Raw genomic sequence first — 18,445 nt, 5'->3', positions numbered from 1 at the left:
CTCCACCAATCCCTGGTGAGTTCAGACCCAATCCCGTTGGATCTTAAAACAAGGAAAATCAATCAGATTCTTAAAAAGAAAACTTTTAATTAAAGAAAGAAAAGATAAACATTTTCTCTGTAAAATCAGGATGGAAAATGCTTTACAGGGTACTCAGATTCATATAGACCAGAGGGACACCCCCCCCCCCCCGCCCAGCCTTAGATTCAAAGTTACAGCAAACAGAGGTAAAAATCCTTCCATCAAAAAGAAACATTTACAAGTTGAGAAAACAAACATAAGACTAATCCCCCTTGCCTGGCTATTACTTACAATTTTGACACATGAAAGACTGATTCAGAAAGATTTGGAGAGTCTGGATGTACGTCTGGTCCCTCTTAGTCCCAAGAGCGAACAACCCCCAAAACAAAAAGCACAAACAAAGACTTCCCTCCACCAAGATTTGAAAGTATCTTGTCCCCCTATTCGTTCTCTGGTCTGGTGTCAGCCAGGTTTACTGAGCTTCTTAACCCTTTACAGGTAAAAGAGACATTAACCCTTAACTATTTTTTAGGACACACACAGAGGACTGAAAGTATTTTAAGACCCTCCCTCTCCTCCCCCCAAAATTGTTTTGCTGCCCACTGCCAGGCCATCCCAGTGTAGCTGGAAGCGATTGGGCTAAGGGGATCAGGTACATGGTGGAGGATTTAACATTTCTGCCTTTTACAGATGGGTACTGATGGGAGGAAATGATGAGGTGAGGTGACACAGCTGTCCTGAGGTGAAGCCTGGAAGAATCAGCCACCAGTGTGAGGTCAAATGGCTTTTCCCCTTGACCCTACCATGACAGCATGGGCTGCAGAGCCATGTGGGCCCCCCCAGGCCATGGCTTTTAAGCAGGTACTGGGACACAGGCTTGCCAGCAGGCCAGGATTTGACAACCTGGCTCATTTCTCTACTCTCCTGCTGGCTGCTGGTCAAGAGATGTAATTTACTGGGGGGCTTGCTGCATGCAGATGCGGCAGCACTTGCAGCGCTCCAGTAACTGGCAGCCAGGCACGTCAGGGTTGGGAGCCTGCCACAACCAGCATCCCGTGCCCGCTCCGCATGGGCAGTGTGCCGCAGGCTGGGCCCTCACCTGCTGGCGGCTAGGACACACCTGGCACCTGAGGGCAAGACTGCCACCAGGGAGGGGTAAGGTAAGGAGGGGAATTGGGGGGGGTACTCCTGAGCCAGGGATTTGGGCTGCTGGGCAGGGGCTGGGGGGGTTGAGAGAGGAAGAGGAGGGTCAAGCGGGGGGGGAGGGTAATTGCTGCCGGCCCCCCCCCGCAGGCCGTGCAGCGCCCGCAGCCCCAGAAGCAGGCAGCTGCTGCTGGTGTCGTGCACATGGTGCCCGGGCAGCGCAGGAGAACGGGCGGCAGCTGTTTGCAAGGTTGCACCCGGGCCGAGTGCAGGTGATGGGCAGGACCGCGGGGCTCGGGCTGGGGCCCTGATCCCCGGGCCGGGAGGTGGGACTGGCGGAGTGCCGGGGATGGAGGCGGCCGGTGCTGCTCGCTGGCTCCGGGCCCAGGGGCGGGCCCTGGCGCACAGTGACAGGGCTACGCTCCGAGCCGCCGGCCGGGCCCTCTCGGTCCCCGCAGCCTGCCCGGTCCCCCGGGCCCCGGAGAAGGGAGCTCCCCGCCCCGAGCAGGTACCGAACCCTGGGCGCGGCGGGCTCTGGGGCCGGGGCTGCAGCGATCACCCGCGAGCCGGGCTGGGTTTGCACGGGGGGAGGGGGTGTCCGTTGCACACGCGTGTGAAAGGGGGTGCACGTGGGCGGGGGGGTGACCCTAGCAGACAGCTGGTTAATTTGCACATGGGTAGAGGAGGTGGTCGGCATGTGGGGGCCCGGGGATTTTCACATGGGGGGGCGATTTGCACCAGGGTTTGGGTGGGGGTGGGGGTGGGGGAGGTTCACACGGGGACGGGGGATGCTTTGCACCTGGGCTGGGGCTGCCATGTGTCTAATTAATTCTCCCACCCTGTATTCTGGGAACTCATTGTCAGCTAGCCCGGGGCCCCTCCTGGGAACAGGTGTATTAGGAGTGGCTGCAACTCAGCTCTAAACTGAGACCTTAAACCAGGTGTAGTCAATGAGGGTTTCTCAAAGTCCAAATTTCTTGGTCAAGGTCCAGGCCCCAGAGAAAATCATTTACACTCCCCCTCCCCCAGTAATGATAAATAAGTAAGTAAATAAAAAGATTTCAGGGTCTGTTCAAAAGTGCCTGGTGGTCCGGCTTTGGCCTGTGGTCCGCCTGCCTTCAACCAGACTAGACTGATCCTTCCACGTGGACCAGTTTTCTGAGGCGTTTGTGTCCAGCGGTTTGGATGTTCACAATCCCCAGAAAGCCCAAATTAGAGAGAAAACAGTGAGTTGAGCTGGATTAAACATGAGATGAGCTCAATGGGAACTGTTAGCTGGGCAGCGAGGCTGGGCTTGTGTTGCCACAGTGTTGTGGATTTACAAGGGGAATGGAGCAGGACAAGAGGTAAAGGGCTGTTCTCCATAGGTGAGTTGCACCTGTCCCAGTAAGTCACGGTCCTGGGCTTGTTTGCACAGGTGGAGTCTGTGCAAACAGATGCAGGAGGGCTGGGACTTGGAGCTGTTTTGGTGCTGCTCTCTACTTTGTTCTAAATGTTTCTGATGCTGCTGGATAGATTTTTTTTTTTAATTGTATGGGATGGTTCTAAAATAATGTAATTTCCCTTACAGCTCCCATGTGTAGCTTCACAACCCTGGGACTATGAAGGTCAAAGTGATTTCAGTCTTGGAAGATAACTACATGTACTTGGTTATTGAAGAAAACACTAAGGAAGCAGTTGTAGTGGACGCGGCTGTTCCCAAGAGGGTAACTCGGAATTTTGCTATTTAAAGCCTTGAAGTTAAAGGACAGCTGGTCCTGGCTTGAGACTTCTGTTCAGAGCAGGCTGGCTTGTTTGTAGACGCTAAAGGAAGGAATCTAGAGCTCTGAGAATGGTTAGTGTTGTGTTAGTTTGGCTTCCATTAGGAGCACACAGTGACACACAAAATAAGAGCTGTGGAAGCTAATTATTCCAGGTTGGATGCCTGCAGCAGGGCTGAGCTCAATGGAAAGTTACTATCAGGAAAAAAACAAGAAGCAACTGTATTTATTAAATGTGTATATTGCGATAGTGCCTGAAGTTCCCAGTCCCATTGGGTCCCGTTGTGCCAGGTGCTGCACAAACCTAAAACAAACAAGTACCTTAAATGATATATTTTTTTTAAATTTAAGTGAAAATGTTTGTTTTGATTTTCTTGATTCACACTTTGCCTTGCAGAGCTGGACACCCAAACACAAGAACAGTCTTGTGCTAGTGGAGAGGATAGAAAATGAAACTGACTAGAAACAAATGTGAAACTGGCCTGTTTCATTATCCAAAATGCAGTGTTGCCAACTCTTGTGATTTTTATTGTGGGCCTGGCAAGACTAGGTTTTTGGCATGATGCTGCTGAAGTCGTATCATTATGTGAGAATTTCAGCTTAATTGTTTTTTAAATGAAAACTTCTAGTCCTCTTCATGTTTGGGGAAGGGCTTGAAAATCTGACCCTAGAGTCTCACAAACCAGGAGGCAAAGAGAAAAATCCCAAAGTAGTTTTTAAATTATTAATTTTTTTTAACCAATTATTTTATTAAAAGTATTTGACTGGCTTAAAGATCTGTTTTAAAAACAATCTCATGATTTTTGACGCCTGACTTGTGATTTGGGAGCTTTGGAGGCACAAAAACAAACAAACAGCATTAATGACGAAATGGAAATGTTGGGGATCCGTTCGTATCAACACGGTAAATAAAAACCTGGGGCACCAGGTGTCAGAGCCTGGGTCAATTTCCTCGGGCAGTGGGACTAAAAACTGCAGAGTAGACATTTGGGCTCAGGCTGGAGCCTGGGCTCTGGGACCCTCCCCCTTCATAAGGTCTCCGAGCTTGGGCTCTAGCCCAAGTCTGGACATCTACATTGCAATTTTTAGCCCCGCAGCCAGAACCCTGCTAGCCCAAGTCAGCTGAGTCAGGGCGGCTGTGCCACAGGTCTTTTATAGCTGTGCAGACGCACCTTCTGATAAGAGAAGCCTCCATTCTGCATTGAGCGCCAGGTAGGCTGATCCTTGCTCCAGTGCAGAAATCAGTAGTTCAGAGCTCCATCCAGGCCGAGTTCATCGGGCGGTCTGGGTCTGTGATACATCTGCACATGTGCTGCGTTCTTTACACTACAGGGATAAATACTGCAAGTACTACGGGAAATCACTTCCTTGATGATCTTGACAGCTTCAGCCGGGATTCCATAGGATTGAAGAATATTCCACAGTTTGTGCAGGCTTTTGAAAATCAATGCAGTTGACGAAGAGGGGAGATTGCCATTCTACACATTCCTCTGTGATGGTCCTTAGTGTGAATAACTGATCTACACAGGATCTCTGGGGCCTGAATCCAGCCTGGCCTTCCGTAATCTTTGCATCCACTGCCTCTTTCATCCTGTGTAGTATCACTGCAGAAGGCTTTCCCTGCAACTCCTCTCCAGGTGTTACAATTTTGGGGTATTCTGACAATGATTCCAGGTTTCCACTGGTCAGGAGGGGTCTTTTTCCCCCAAACTTGGTTGAACAGCTCTGTCAGTTTTGTTAGGAAGGTGGTATCAAGTACACTGAGCATTTCTGCTGGAATTTGATCATCTCTTGCTGCTTTGTGTCTTTTCAGCTTTGTGATTGCAGCCTCTGCTTCTGACATTTCTCTAGTGACTGATGCTAAAGTCAAGTTGATCAGGTCTGTGTATTTCATCAACATCGGATGCTGAAGTGGAGCTGGGTCTATTGAGGATTTCTTTGAAATCCTCAGCCTCAGCCTATCTGCTTTTCAGTTCTTCCTCAGTTGTAAGTCTTCTTCAGTCTTTGCTTTTTATTGGCCCATGTCCTGTTCTGAAATTTCCACACAGGGTTTTAGTCACTTGATAAGTGGCTCTGTGGTTTCCTATCAAAGCAGCAGCTTCTGCTGCTAGGTCTTCAACATATCTCTGTTTCTCTCTCATTCAGCTGCTTTTCGCTGCTTTGTCTGATTTCTTATACTCTTCCTTTATGTTTCCCAGTAGTTTGTTCGTCTTAGAATTCAGGAGTTTTCCTTTGATTATTTTTCTTTCCTTGCTGAGACCCACGTCTCTTGGCTTATCCAGTTCTTGCTGTGTGTGTGTTGATATCCAGCTGTGACTGGTACAGCTTGAATCACATTGTCTCTGAGTGCTGCCCATTTTTCTTCAGGCCCATTCTATGTATCACCTTTCCCTGCCTCTGTCAGTGCCTGCAATCTGTTCCTTAGTTCACACCGGAATTTCTCATGGGACTCTTTGTTTCCAGTTTTGTACTGTTGCTTTTCTTTACCACTTTCTGTTTAAAGTTGATCTTCCTCTGTTTTAATTTTGGTTTAGCAATGCAAAGATTGTGGTTGCTGTGAACATCTGCTGCTCAGTATATCCTTAGGTCTTGGACAGATTACCTGCGTCTTCAGCTAATGCAATTGTGGTCAATCTGATTTTTCATTTTGCCATCTGACAAATTGCACATGTCTTCATGTATGTCTTTGTGAGGGTTAGGGTTACTTGCAAGACACAGTTCAATGAGTCTCTTGCCATTTTGGTTAATGGTTCCCAGCCCACGCTTCCCTGTTGCTCTTTCCATACCTTGGTTATCACATCCTACTCTAGCATTAAAGTGGCCCGTGACCAGGAGTAAGTCACGTTTGGATATTCTGTCAATCCCACATCACAGGCAATTGTAGAACTTCTCCTTATCGTCATCGCTGTGTTCCTTGGAGTGGGGCACTGACTGATATCTTTAGGCCTCTGGTTTGGAGTTTGGCGTCTATGTTGCACTGGTTAATAGACTGCAGTTGAGGAATGATTTTTTTTTTTCCCCACAGAACCTGTTGTATTGAGCGCTGCTCCGTGTGGTGGTGGTGCTGTGTCCTGAGCCAAGCAGAACTGTCTCCTCTTGCTTGACGCCCTTCTTATCCACACCGGTCGCTCCTCTCTCACTGATTTCGAGTCTCTAGTTGTCCATCTCCCTTGTGATCCCTGCGATTGCATTCCACTTGCCAACTCTGAAGTGTTTTCTTGCTAATAGCATCGAGCTTCCAGAGACTGCCTTCCACCAGGAGGCTTCATGCAGCACGAGGGGTTGGTAGTGTTCCTTGCCACCGGAATGGCAGCCTGGTTCTGTTTCTATAACCAGTGAAGAGTTTGGGTTTTTTTTGTTTGTTTTTTGCTAGGAGTTAGTCTTGTGCTCAACTCTCCCTGCTTTAGCTGGCTTGGGACTGGCAGCTAATCGTGGTGCAGCAGGTTGGAGCTACTGGGTTTAGCAGCATGGAAAAAGCATCCGTTTATAGCAACCCAGCTTGCATCTGCCTCATTTCATCCACTGCCAGCCTGGCCATCAAATACAGTCACTGGCTGGGCAGGGGGGAGGATCTGTCTCCATTTCTGATAGGCTCTGGAAGCATGATGCCTCCAGGGAACATGGGGGAGTATGGCTGCTACTATATCCCTAAAAGGGGTGCAGGGTGCATTCCTCTCCAGGGCTGGCTGGCTGTGCTGGTTGGGGTGAGAGACAGTGGGGCTATGCCTCAACTCCTCATCACCTTTGGGGTGGTCATACTAATAGCATCGCTGCCTCTAGGCAGTCCTTTCTCTCCTGCTGTTGGGTTGCCCTTTGTACCCTTCCTGTGCCCTGCATCCTTTTTTATCACAGTTTGACTCTTAATCAGACCGAAATGATGCAAATAACCAAAGGCCAGACTTACCTATTTGCAGATGTGAAAAGGCATGCACATAATTTGTGCCTGGAGGTGCTGTGATTGCACGTGCAGATGTCATGCATACAGTTTTGTGCACACACTTATGCAAATTGGACTATAAAGCGCTTTTAAATGAGTGGAAGCCAATATCACAATCTCCCAATTGGTAGGAATTCCTGTCAGTATCAATACTGGGAATATTTGGAAGGGGGGATTCGAAATAGGGGCGTATTTGCAGTTGGATTTCCAGTGGTGTAGTGTGAGTTATCCCGATCTGTCTCGGATCAGAGTGATTTCCCCCATGTTCCAGGGAACTCCTGAAGGCATCGTGCTTAAAGATCCTACCAGAAATGGGCTGAGTTTGTGACATCTCAAAAGAGTTTATGGAAGCTCCCAGTGATAGGAAGATAATGATGCACTAAGGGCTTCTTTTTATTCCCAGGAGAGCGAGAGTCAGGAACTGGGGATAGTATTATTTGCTCACGTTCAAAATGCCAGGCAGAGACCTACTGTTCTGGTTTCCTCTTTCATATAACAAAAATATCCATCACTTACCTCTCTCACTGACACTGGGTTCTGATTTATAAATTAAATAGCATTTAACAACAGTTAATACTATGTTGCATGAAAACCCATCCCAAGAGGCTGCACCTTGTTTCTTGTACGTGTGGCTTTTTGTGTGTCAGATGTTTTTTACGCTGCCTTTCCGTCACCAGGTGGTATTCCAATCACAGGGTGAGTTTGCAGGGCTGCCTCTTCAAATGTGATCTGTTCACGCATAACCTGAAGTCACTGGGAGATCCTGCATGATGCTAGTTTTGCAGAATCATGTTTCAGAGAGCAACAGGGCTTCCAAGATTGACTTTAGGGGCTTTAATGAATAACTTTCTGACACAGGTTAGTAGCTGGAATCTTTTTTAATTCGATGCTCTTTGACATGACTTTTTTCCCTCCCATTTTAGTTACTAGAAATTGTCAGAAAAGAAGGCGTTACTCTTAAAGCAGTTCTGACCACCCATCACCATTGGTAAGTGCTGTAGAGAGTAAAGGGGTACAGTGCTCTATGTTAGAAATGGAAAAGGTACAGAGAAGGGCAAGAAATATGATTACAGATATGGAACAGCTTCCATATGAGGAGAGATTAAAAAGCCTGCAGCTGTTCAGCTTAGAAAAGAGATGACTAAGGGGGGGGATATGACAGAGGTCTATAAAATCACAAATGATAGGAGAAAGTGACTAAGGAAGTGTTATTTACCCTTGCGCGTAACACAAGAACCAGGGGTCACCCGATAAAATTAACAGGAAGCAGGTTTAAAACACCCACAGCGAAGTACTTCTTCACACAACACACAGTCAATCTGTGGCACTTGTTGCCAGGGTATTGTAAAGGATGGGTCTGTCAATGGCTATTAGCCAAGATGGCTGGGGATGCAACCCCATGCTTCAGGTGTCCTAAACCCAGGGCCACCTGGCGGGGTTGGGAGTGGGGCTATTTGCCCCAGGCCCCGCAGGGGCCCCGTGAGCCCTGGCCGAGAATCCCTTCCCTGCCTACTCACCTGGTGGCGGTCCGAGTCTTCGGCGGCGGGCCCTTCAGTGCTGTCAAAGACGTGGAATGAGTGAAGGACTCGGAGCGCCACCCGGTGAGTACAAGCGCCACAGTGGGTGGCACCTTTTTTATGTCCTCTCCCCCGCTTTGCCCCAGGCCCCCTGAATCCTCTGGGTGGCCCTGCCTAAACCTCGTAACTGCCAAAAGCTAGGCTGGACGATAGGATGCATCATTTGATAATTGCCCTGTTCTGTTCATTCCCTCTGAAGCCAATGTCGGGAGGCAAGACACTGGACTAGATTGATGGACCTTTGGTCTGAGCCAGTGTGGCCCTTGTTATGTTCTTAGTATTCTTATCAGAGTGCATGAGGCTCGGGGGAAGATCTGTGCAGAAATCCCTGCTCGTAAGACATGACAGCAACACACTGTGATCTGTGCGATATCAAGGGACCTGATCCTGCGTGGTGGAAGCCGAGCGCTCTCGGTGCTCCCCAGTTTTGGGTCCCGAATGCAGAACAGTTCTATTGGGCTGCTGTGCTCCCAGATGGATAAGTTGTGTCCTGTTCCAGAATGTCAGGTGGCCCTTTTCCATGCTCTGAAATCTTGAGTCACGGTACCTTTCGTGTCACAACACACGCCAGGGCTGTCCCCGCAGCACTAGGGTTACAATGATGCAGGAGCCCGAGACTCGTTTTGCCCTTCCCTTTCCTCTGGGGTATCCGTAAATGCCGAGTGTATTGTGGAGATGCTAACCTCACTCCCTGCCTGTGAAGGGACCACGCTCGAGGAAACGAAGAACTGGCTAAGGTGTATCCGGAGCTGCGGGTGTATGGGGCGGATGAGCGGATTGGAGCCTTGACGCACAAGGTGACGCACAACGAGGAGTTAAAGGTACAAGACTGGAGGTTTATTATTAATGTTGTTATTGCTCTTGTCTCACTTAACACCCCTCTCCCTCCCCCCCCCCCGCATCTCAAAGCTCTTTACACGCGTGATTGAATGACACGTCCTGAGCCCTGGCAGGGCGGTCAGTGTCAGGATCCCTGTTTTACTGAGGGCAGTGGTGTAGGACAGAGCTGGGAAGTGATGTGCCCAAAGACCTGCAGTGAGTCAGTGTGAGAACGAGGACCAGACTGAGAGCGAGAGAGAGAGTCCTTTGCTTGCCCTGGGTTGAATGTGCATGAGATTGTAGGGGTGTAACCAAGGGAAGGATTCAGTCCATGCTTCCACTACACACTCTCTTAATGTCTTTGGTTTTTCCTGCTGTGTAACCCACTGCTGTGGCTGGGGGAACAGTGAGGAAGCTAAAAATTACAGCTACTGCCTGTCAGTTGCTCCCGGAGACCAACTACTAATTCATTTAGGTCTGTTTCTGCTCTGGTGTGCATGGGAATCTCTGGGATTGCTGCAAGAGAGACGGCGCTAGGATCCAGCATCAAAAACCTTCCCTGGTATGTTGCTGCCAGCTTTCTCTGCAGCAGATTCTCATTTTGAACAAATAGCCAGTAGATGGTAGCATTTTCCCAAGGTAATAAATCCACATGGTAGTCTCTGCTGGAAAGCTTTGCTCTGGGACTCTTTGAAATCCAAATGCGGATCTGAATTTTACAAATGACCCTTTTCTTTGAAACAGATTGAACCAAACTCCTAGATCTGAACATTGCCAGTCAACAAAGAGCCAGAAATTTAGCCGCCTGTCTTTGTTCAAATAGATCCTGTGGACAAACTTCATAGCTAGCCTTATGTACTCTGGGGTGGACGTGAGCACAGGCCTGTGAGCCAGAAACGACCAATTCCTAATCTAAATTTCCCCACGTGTAACACAGGGATAATATCTGTCTGTTGTGAATCTTAATTTGCTAATATTTGTCCTGTTGGTGAAATGCCAGGAAGAGGAAAAATGCCTTATAAATACTAAGCATAATTGTCACTTATTGTCCTGCATCGTCTTTGGCATTAGCAGCTGGGGAACTGGAAAATATTCTTTCTTGTCTGTCTTTGGGAATTTATCTTTTGATTGCCCCATTTCCATCATGAGTCATCTAGTTATTGAGGTGAGGGAGGGGCAGGGGTGCCAGAACATGGGGGAGGCAGGAGTCATGGCCCCCCACTCTTTATCGGCGGTAAGGGTGAGTGACGGATTAATTGCACCCTCAGCAAGTTCGCAGATGATTCTAAGCTTGGGGGAGAGGTAGATATGCTGGAGGGGTAGCAATAGAGTCCAGAGGGACCTAGACAAACTGGAGGATTGGGCCAAAAGAAACCTTGTGGGGTTCAACAAGGACAAGTGCAGAGTCCTGCACTTAGGACGGAAGAATCCCATGCACTGCCACAGGCTGGGGACCGACTGGCTAAGCGGCCGCTCTGCAGAAAAAGACCTGGGGATTTCAGTGGACAAGAAGCTGGATATGAGTCAGCAGCGTGCCCTTGTTGCCAAGAAGGCAGGGCTGGCTCCAGGGTTTTTGCTGCTCCAAGCAGCAAAAATAATAATAATAAAAAATAATAATTAATTAATAAAAAGCCGCGATCACGATCTGCAGCTCTACCGCTGCTGCTTCAGTCTTCGGTGGCAATTCGGTGGCTGGTCGTTTGCTCCAAGAGGGAGTGAGGGACACGCTGCCGAAGACCCAGACGTGTCGCTCCTCGCCATTGGCCGCCCCAAGCAGCTGCTTGCTGGGCTGGTGCCTGGAGTCAGCCCTGCATGAAGGCCAATGGCAAATTGGGCTGTATTAGTAGGAGAATTGCCAGCATACCAAGGGAAGTGATTATTCTCCTCTATTAGGTGCTGGTGAGGCCACATCTGGAGTATTGTCCAGGTTTGTCCCCCCACTACAGAAGGGATGTGGACAAATTGGGGAGAGTCCTGTGGAGGGCAATGAAAATGATTAGGGGGCTGGGGCACATGACTTACGAGGAGAGGCTGAGGGAACTGGGGTTATTTAGTCTGCAGAAGAGACGAGTGAGGGGGGATTTGATAGCAGCCTTCAACTACCTGAAGGGGAGTTCCTAAGAGGATGGGGCTCGGCTGCTCTCAGTGGTGGCAAATGACAGAACAAGGACTAATGATCTCAAGTTGCAGTGGAGGAGGTTTAGGTTGGATATTAGGAAAAACTTTTTCACTAGGAGGGTGGTGAAGCACTGAAATGGGTTCCCTAGGGAGGTGGGGGAATCTCCTTCCTTAGAGGTTTTTAAGATCAGGCTTGACAAAGCCCTGGCTGGGATGATTTAGTTGGGGTTGGTCCTGCTTTGAGCAGGGGGTTGGACTAGATGACCTCCTGAGTTCTCTTTCAACCCTAAATGTCTATGATTCTGAAAAACATTGGCTAGCAGATCCTGGCGGGGGTGGAAGTAACCTGATTTGCTGTAGCATCATGTCATGAAGAAGGGAAGTCCATATTGCTTTGTTAGGAAGCTCTCTGGGGCAGGGACCATCTCTTTGCTCTGTGTTTATGCAGCACCCAGTGAGGTTCCGGTCCTTGAGTAGGGTCCTTAAGTTCAGTAATAATACCAACAATGGAAATCCCCTGTGTCTTACCAGCCTGGATTGCCCCTTTTTCTCTGCAGTTCGGAGATATTAACGTGAAGTGCCTGTTCACGCCGTGCCATACATCAGGCCATATGTGTTATTTCATGTGGGAAGAGAACTCCCCAGATGCTCCAGCCCTCTTTTCAGGTATTCAGTACCTTATTGAGAAGCCAGCAGGAGCTGAAAAGTATCACTCTCTGATTGGGATCTGTTTGAATGAGCTACGTGGGGGGACTTATCATTAGACTACTATTCTACCCAGAATCCTTTAGATTCCTCTGCGATCCGCATGGGACTATCATTTTAAGAGTAAGCCTGAGCAAGGTGCGATTTGTTTTCCTTTAAAGTGGTATCTGTCTAGGCCCTTATCTGGCCCCTAACCCTGCAGGGTCAGGGCAGAGCTGTTATCTGCATTGTGTAGATGGGGGAACTGTAGCCCAGAGGTCCAGATCCTCTGGGGTATTTATATGCCTAAGTGACTTGCCCAAGAGCAGAGAGGAAGCCTGTGGCAGAGGTAGGAATAGGTGCCCTGCCCACTAGACCAGCAAAAAGTGCCTGACTCCCAGCCCTGGGGAGTAAAGTCCTGTTCACCCTCATCACAGATACAACAGCAGGGTGGGCTTCCCCCAGGCATCAGCCCCTGGCTACATGCCACCCGCCTGCCCTGCAGGCAGAACCTCCGTGCCCTGCCCCAAATAAGGTGACGTGTTTCCCTGCGCAGGTGACACCTTGTTCATTGGTGGCTGTGGGAAGTTCTTTGAAGGGACGGCTGAGCAGATGTACAAGAACTTGACTGAAATCCTGGGTGCTTTGCCGAAGCACACTGTGAGTGTCACGCCTATTTCAGGGGGTGCATGGGCCCTCTCCCCTATTTCCGTTCATCTCCATTTCTGTGTCTCAGAGCAGGCAGGGCAGAGCTTTATGCCCACAGCACGTGGGCGCCAACAGGCTTCTCAATCTGCCTGAGCAACCTGCACTGCCCGGATTTTCTCAGGCTGGCCACCAGCCTTTTGCAATTTGACATGTTGCCCAAATGCCACTCTGTGACCGGAATGGCCACAGTGTGGATTTGATGTTGTGAGATTGTAGCTGGGTGGCTTCTCTGCTTTGGGCACCTCTAACCAATTTCCGGGGCTTGTAGGCCTAAAGGACAAGCTCTCCGGGCCAAGTTGACCTGGCCTTTTCACTGTCAGCCAGTTGGGCCAGGGCTGCATACCCCTCCGCAGGCTCCCTTGCAACTGTGAGCTGTTCTGTGACTGTGGAGACCTGACCCAAGGCGGCTGGTCTCCCCCAGGAGATTGGGATGAGCCCTGAGGGAGAGGTGTGCTCTGCTCAGGCAGCTACTTCTGGCCACTCCCCTCAGCAGGAGCTGCTCCATGAGTGTGGGGACTGGGCCCAGAACTCTCCAGCAGCGTCTACTTCCCACCGTCCCCTCAGCATGAGTGATAGATTCCAAGGTCAGAGGGACCATGGTGATGATCTAGTCTAACCTCCTACGTAACACAAGCCAGAGAGCTCCCCCCAGATCATTCGTAGACACCGTGACTAAGGTTATCAGGCCCAGAGTCTCCCCAGCAGCTGCTTCCCCCTGCATTAATTGCAGTGGGCAAACCACATGCATTAAATGCATCCTCCCCTAGTAGGACCACCAGCCCACTAGAGAGAAGAGCCTTCCAGAATCTCTGCCCAAGGCCAAGCAGTGGAGCTCTGCACTGCACTGAGCCTGTGGCTTTGGCTGAGGGAGTTCCAGATCCAGGCTCCTGTACAGGAGGGAAGGAACGCTAGTTCCCCAGAGCCCACCTAGGGTCTCTGCCACTGGGATGCCGCTCCAGAGGCGCTATGCTGGGTGAGGAGGTACCACACCCAGGGGGATGTGTAGGCCATAAAGGTGCATTGTCTTGTTTGCATTGCAGAAAGTGTTCTGTGGGCATGAGTACACTGTGAGGAATCTCAAGTTTGCTTTGAAAGTGGAACCGGAGAACGAGAGTGTGAAAAAGAAACTCGCTTGGGCAAAAGTAGGTGTTTCCCCTTCTGAAGTGGAGAGTCCCCGTGGGAAGGGGAGGCTGGAACGAATGTTGAGTTCTGTGAATGCTAGATTTGTTGCCCCTCTTATCGGTCTGTGTGTTTAAGGTGCCTGTCCCCATAATGTGTAAGAGCCTCTAAGCATCTGCCTCTGATATTCTCCGTGAGCTCAGTGCTGGGGACAGTCCTCCATTCGCTGAACGAGTCTGTGGTTTATCCCCAGCTCCGAGACGATGAAGACTTGCCCACGGTGCCCTCCACCCTGCAGGAGGAGTTCCACTACAATCCCTTTCTGCGGGTCTCGTGAGTAGAATTCTGTGCCTCCCGCAATCCCCGGGCACTCGTAGCCTCGCTGGCAGACCCAGTTGAGTGTGAGGGGATAGTGGGCTCCGCGCCAGCCGCGGGAATGGAGATGCCTGGTAGTATTGCCCTGTCCCGCACCTGGCCAAGAGCACAAAGCAAAGGAGCACCCTTTCCCAAGGCCTAAGAATGCTGCTGCTTTTCCTGCTTTCCAGCAGAAGACCTTTCACTTGGTGACTCACAGGGGAAGGGAAATTTTGCCCTCCCACCAGTACGAGAAGCATTGGGTGGGTGATGGAGTGTGGGGGGGGAGGCTCATCTCCCCCTAGCTCCCCATCCAGGATAACTCATTCCTAGCCAGCCCTCTACAGGGATATAACAGAAGAAAATACCCCCGCCCATTGACTCCCTGCTCCCTATCAGAGAGAGTGGTGGGAGGAGACAGACTACAACCAGATTCTGTTGTTACTCTGGTGTTAAGCCAAAGGGAGTCTCTAAAAACAAGACTCCAGGTGGCCACCGGAGTCCCAGAAAATTAGACTTGGCCTCGAGTCTCGCTTCCCTTTGCTGCTGTGCACGGGGCACACTAATGGGTGTCGCTTTAACTTGCAGGGAAGAATCAGTGCAGAAATTCACTGGCAAGGCGGCTCCGGTGGACGTGCTGCGAGCTCTCCGCACAGAGAAGGATAACTTCAAGAAGCCCCAAGAGAGGCTGACCCCTCAGGCCATGCTGGCGTTTGAGTGGGGACTCTTTGGCCCCTTCATGGGGAAGAAGTGAAGTGCAGCCGGGTTTGTTGTTTCGTTGATTTTGTGCCAATATATAAACGCCACCAAGGCCACAGTGAGGGCAAGGCCTTTTACCAAACTGCAGTATCCTGATCGTCGTCATGGGGGAGGCCTGTTAGGCCAGTCTGTCTCCCAGCTGGGCAAGGATTGTTCCCTGCAGCACATTGTGTAGGGGTGCGTCCTGTCTGGCTTTAAATTACTCGGCCGCTGAAGCTTCCCTTACTGCATGGGCCTCGCTGCTGGGAAGTGGGGCTTGTTGTTCAGCCTAGTTTTTTTCTTTACTCCTTTTGATCCCCTCACTTCTAGCTGTACGTGTTAACCATCCTAAGCAATTCCTCTCTCTTACACCCCTCTGAGAGTAGTCTGATTCTCTGAGCCCTGCCTCTTGAAAGGGGCGATGTAAGAACCGGGTTCGCTTTTGTACCTGGAAGTAAACTGTGGACTTCTGGAAAACAGGGAAAGCTGAAAAGATAAACGAAAAGGTTCTACGTGGAATGCTTCTGCCCAGAGCTATTTCTGTTTTTAAATGGCTGTTGTGTTGCTCCTCAAAACAAGATATTTTGGGAACATCTAAAATTTTTAATTCTGGTAGTTACTGGGGGAGGGGCTGCTCTCTGAATGGAACAAAACTATTCTGTGTACCAATGTAGCATTAGAAAAATTTATTTTGCACTAAGCCATGGCTGTCCTCGTCAACAGTGACTCTCTCAAACTATAACTAAGAACTTAAAAGTGCTGATTTCTGTGCCAACCTCCCCTTAACTGAAGACCATTCTCTCCAGAAAATGAAAACGGGCAGCGAATGGGCCCTCTGTAGTGTGATCTGGCAGCTGCATTGTATAGAGTAGGTAAAGCAGTGTATCTTTTCAAGGAGCCGATACTGGCCCCCTGCCACCTTGGAAAGGTTTAATGTAATAGAATTATAGTGTGGAAGGTAAAAACGTATCACTCTTAATCACAGCAAGCTGAACCTAGCAGCAGGGTACTTGGAATGAGTGGGTTGGAGGGGAATTGTCTTTTTGCTTAATATTTAGGAATATCTGTCAAAAGCAGTATTTTTTTAAAAACCTAGGTTTTTAATAATCCCAAATCAAAATGTTATAGGATTTGCAAAACACTTACTAGGAACACATCATGGGCTTCTGAACACATTAACCCCCCAAAATGCTTTAAATTGGAATCCAGGTTTTGTGGTCCTTCAAAGAAAGACTTCACTGGAAGTTGCTTGTGCGTAAGGCCTGATGGATCACCTCCCCATGTCTCCTAGTCTGAAAATATGTTTATACATGCTCCCTGTACCAGCAGAGGCATATTAAGGAACCACAGTTAAAGCCTGTGCAGATTTATGCACATTTTAATTCTATGCAATTGACTAGGGGATTACTCACATCCATGAAATTAAGCACATCCATGTCTGCAGTATCTGGGCCTTGGGTCAGTAAGCAGCATCTGTTGTGCTGCTTTTCTCCTACTATAGAACATCGAGTCATCCCCTCCCACATGCCTGTTTAACACAGTGCAAAGGGGAAGAAATTTGGAAGAACTTGTATTTGCATCACCATTTTTTTTTTAAAGTAAAAAATCAACCTCAGCTTTTTAAAAAAATTGTCAGCCTTCCAATTTTAGTTTGTTAAAAATAATACTGCAGTTTTTTTAAAATCTGAAAACTGCTTATAGTTCTTAAGTTTGCAAGGCACCAGAGTGGTTTATTACAATATTTAGAATTGTCTCCTTTGACAGAAAATCTAGAGTAGCTCTGTAAACAGCTGTGAAAATCCAGACCTTGATTAGCTGGAGCAGTTCTAGGGAGTAAGTTGCTTTGTTTTGTGATTCCATAGCGTTTACTATTAACTAGCAGGCCTCATTCTCCAGTATGTTGACTTACTGTTCACACCAAAGTGCAGCAGTAGGTGTACATGCTACTCCATTAAAATGGCAGTGATTTTACACCTACTTTACACAGGTGAATGAGAACACAAAGGAAGGCAGATTGGGCCCACTAAAACATCTACTGTAAAACTTTTCACATGGCTCTGTTTAAACTTGATAGTTCTTAGCACTGGATTATAGTTGACCTGATTTTTCTTTTATGTACTGTGAGCTAGGAGTGTGGGGTTTTTTAAAAATAAACCCATATAATTGTCTCCATGCTAGGTTTGCACAGGACAACTCATGTGTAGCCCTGCCCAATGTGTCACACATTGTTGCTAACAACCACTGAATGTACAACTCTGATTGTTTTACTGCTGTGTAGAATTAGCTCTTGTAAATGGGTAGCAAAACAAAATGCAGATTACTAAGGGGTTAATTTTACACTGTGCTAGCTAATTAACACTTTATTTGTATATGCCTAATGAGGATTGCACATTTCAAATAGAAATTGAGTGTTTTGCACTTTAGTAGAGTTTGAGTTATAGCACTTGTGTACTAAATTTGGAATTGCATCATTTAACTCTAGAATTCGTGTCTTGCTGTAATTAAAATCTACTGGTTTAATGGAATTAATAGAATACTATCTGTAAAACTACACCTGAGAAGGTATTCACTGAAACTAGTCCCCCCCCCCCCGACTTACAAAACAGGAGAGAAAAGCAAAGTGATAAGCACAGTTTATTTGCTAGTAGATTGTAATGGCAACTTTAAATAAAGCTTTGATTTTTGTTTTTTTTAACTTTGACAGTTGTGCATGTTACTGAGGGTTTATTTTTGGTAAACACTGGATTATTTTAGAAAGAGAAAAGACTTTTCTTTACAGGTATAAAAGGCAATCACTGTCTCTTACAACTTTTGCTTTTGACAAGGTGGAGGTTGATCTGATGCTCTGTTTAGAACCAACACTAACAAATAGAAACAGGTCAGCATCAATACTTCAGTAATCTGAAATGTGGAAGAGTTTGAGATTTTCAATTATACATTCAATCCCACCAAAAGGCCAGTCAACTTCTGCTTTGCTAGAAGATAAGTGAAATGGCATCTTTCTCCCTGGCTACCTAATTATCCCTATTCTGCATTAGGCCCATGTCATCTTATTTGAAAGGCAGGAACCCAGGCATGCGAAAGATACAATGCTTTGATGAAGCCAGTAAGTGAACAAAATTTGAGTTGCATATAACATGTTCTTTTACAAGAAGTGTAGAGCTCCTGTCTTCCATATCTGCATGCTTAACATTTAAACACCCGAGTACTCCTATTGACTTCAATGGGATACTTGGATGCATAAAGTTGGCCATGTACATAAAGCATTTGTAAGCCCAGAGCCTAAGCTCCGTCAAGGAGGATTTCTAACAGCTTGTCAAGGCATGGCTTGGAGTGGAGTGGAGTTTGCTGCTTAAAAGCTATCAAGAAACCCAATTTGTTGGTCAGGGTTTAACCAAAAAGTAACAGGAAGTTCTGTTGGGTTTTGTGTGGGGACTTAAAGGGACAATAGCTTAAAGTCATGTATA

General features: G+C 48.1%; 1 protein-coding gene across 5 annotated transcripts; it reads left to right on the top strand.

The window, feature by feature from the left end:
* Positions 1–555: 555 nt before the first annotated feature.
* Positions 556–17,673, top strand: LOC115658958 (hydroxyacylglutathione hydrolase-like protein). Of its 5 annotated transcripts, none has more exons than XM_030578550.1 (9): positions 556–882; positions 2,735–2,870; positions 7,785–7,849; positions 9,142–9,259; positions 11,933–12,044; positions 12,616–12,719; positions 13,808–13,909; positions 14,140–14,219; positions 14,829–17,673. In XM_030578550.1, the coding sequence occupies exons 2-9, from the start codon at positions 2,766–2,768 to the stop codon at positions 14,992–14,994; spliced, it is 852 nt and encodes a 283-aa protein (XP_030434410.1). In that variant the 5' UTR covers positions 556–882; positions 2,735–2,765; the 3' UTR covers positions 14,995–17,673. The 5 variants fall into 5 exon arrangements, with proteins under 5 accessions (XP_030434410.1, XP_030434409.1, XP_030434411.1 ...); XM_030578549.1 differs by lacking the exon at positions 556–882 and adding an exon at positions 956–1,181; XM_030578551.1 differs by lacking the exon at positions 556–882 and adding an exon at positions 1,566–1,672 and having other exon boundaries at positions 11,933–12,041.
* Positions 17,674–18,445: the final 772 nt, after the last annotated feature.

The sequence above is a fragment of the Gopherus evgoodei genome, chromosome 10 (genome assembly GCF_007399415.2).
Source record: "Gopherus evgoodei ecotype Sinaloan lineage chromosome 10, rGopEvg1_v1.p, whole genome shotgun sequence".
NCBI classification, from domain to species: domain Eukaryota; kingdom Metazoa; phylum Chordata; order Testudines; family Testudinidae; genus Gopherus; species Gopherus evgoodei.
Note: the sequence above shows the minus strand (reverse complement) of the source record. Positions and strands in the feature narration are given on the sequence as shown.

Excerpts from the sequence above, each read along its gene's own strand:
- LOC115658958 (XM_030578550.1), top strand. The coding sequence starts at position 2,766 with ATGAAGGTCAAAGTGATTTCAGTCTTGGAAGATAACTACATGTACTTG. Across the intron at positions 9,260-11,932 it reads CGCACAACGAGGAGTTAAAG|TTCGGAGATATTAACGTGAA; the intron begins GTACAAGACTGG and ends TTTTCTCTGCAG. Across the intron at positions 12,720-13,807 it reads GTGCTTTGCCGAAGCACACT|AAAGTGTTCTGTGGGCATGA; the intron begins GTGAGTGTCACG and ends TTTGCATTGCAG.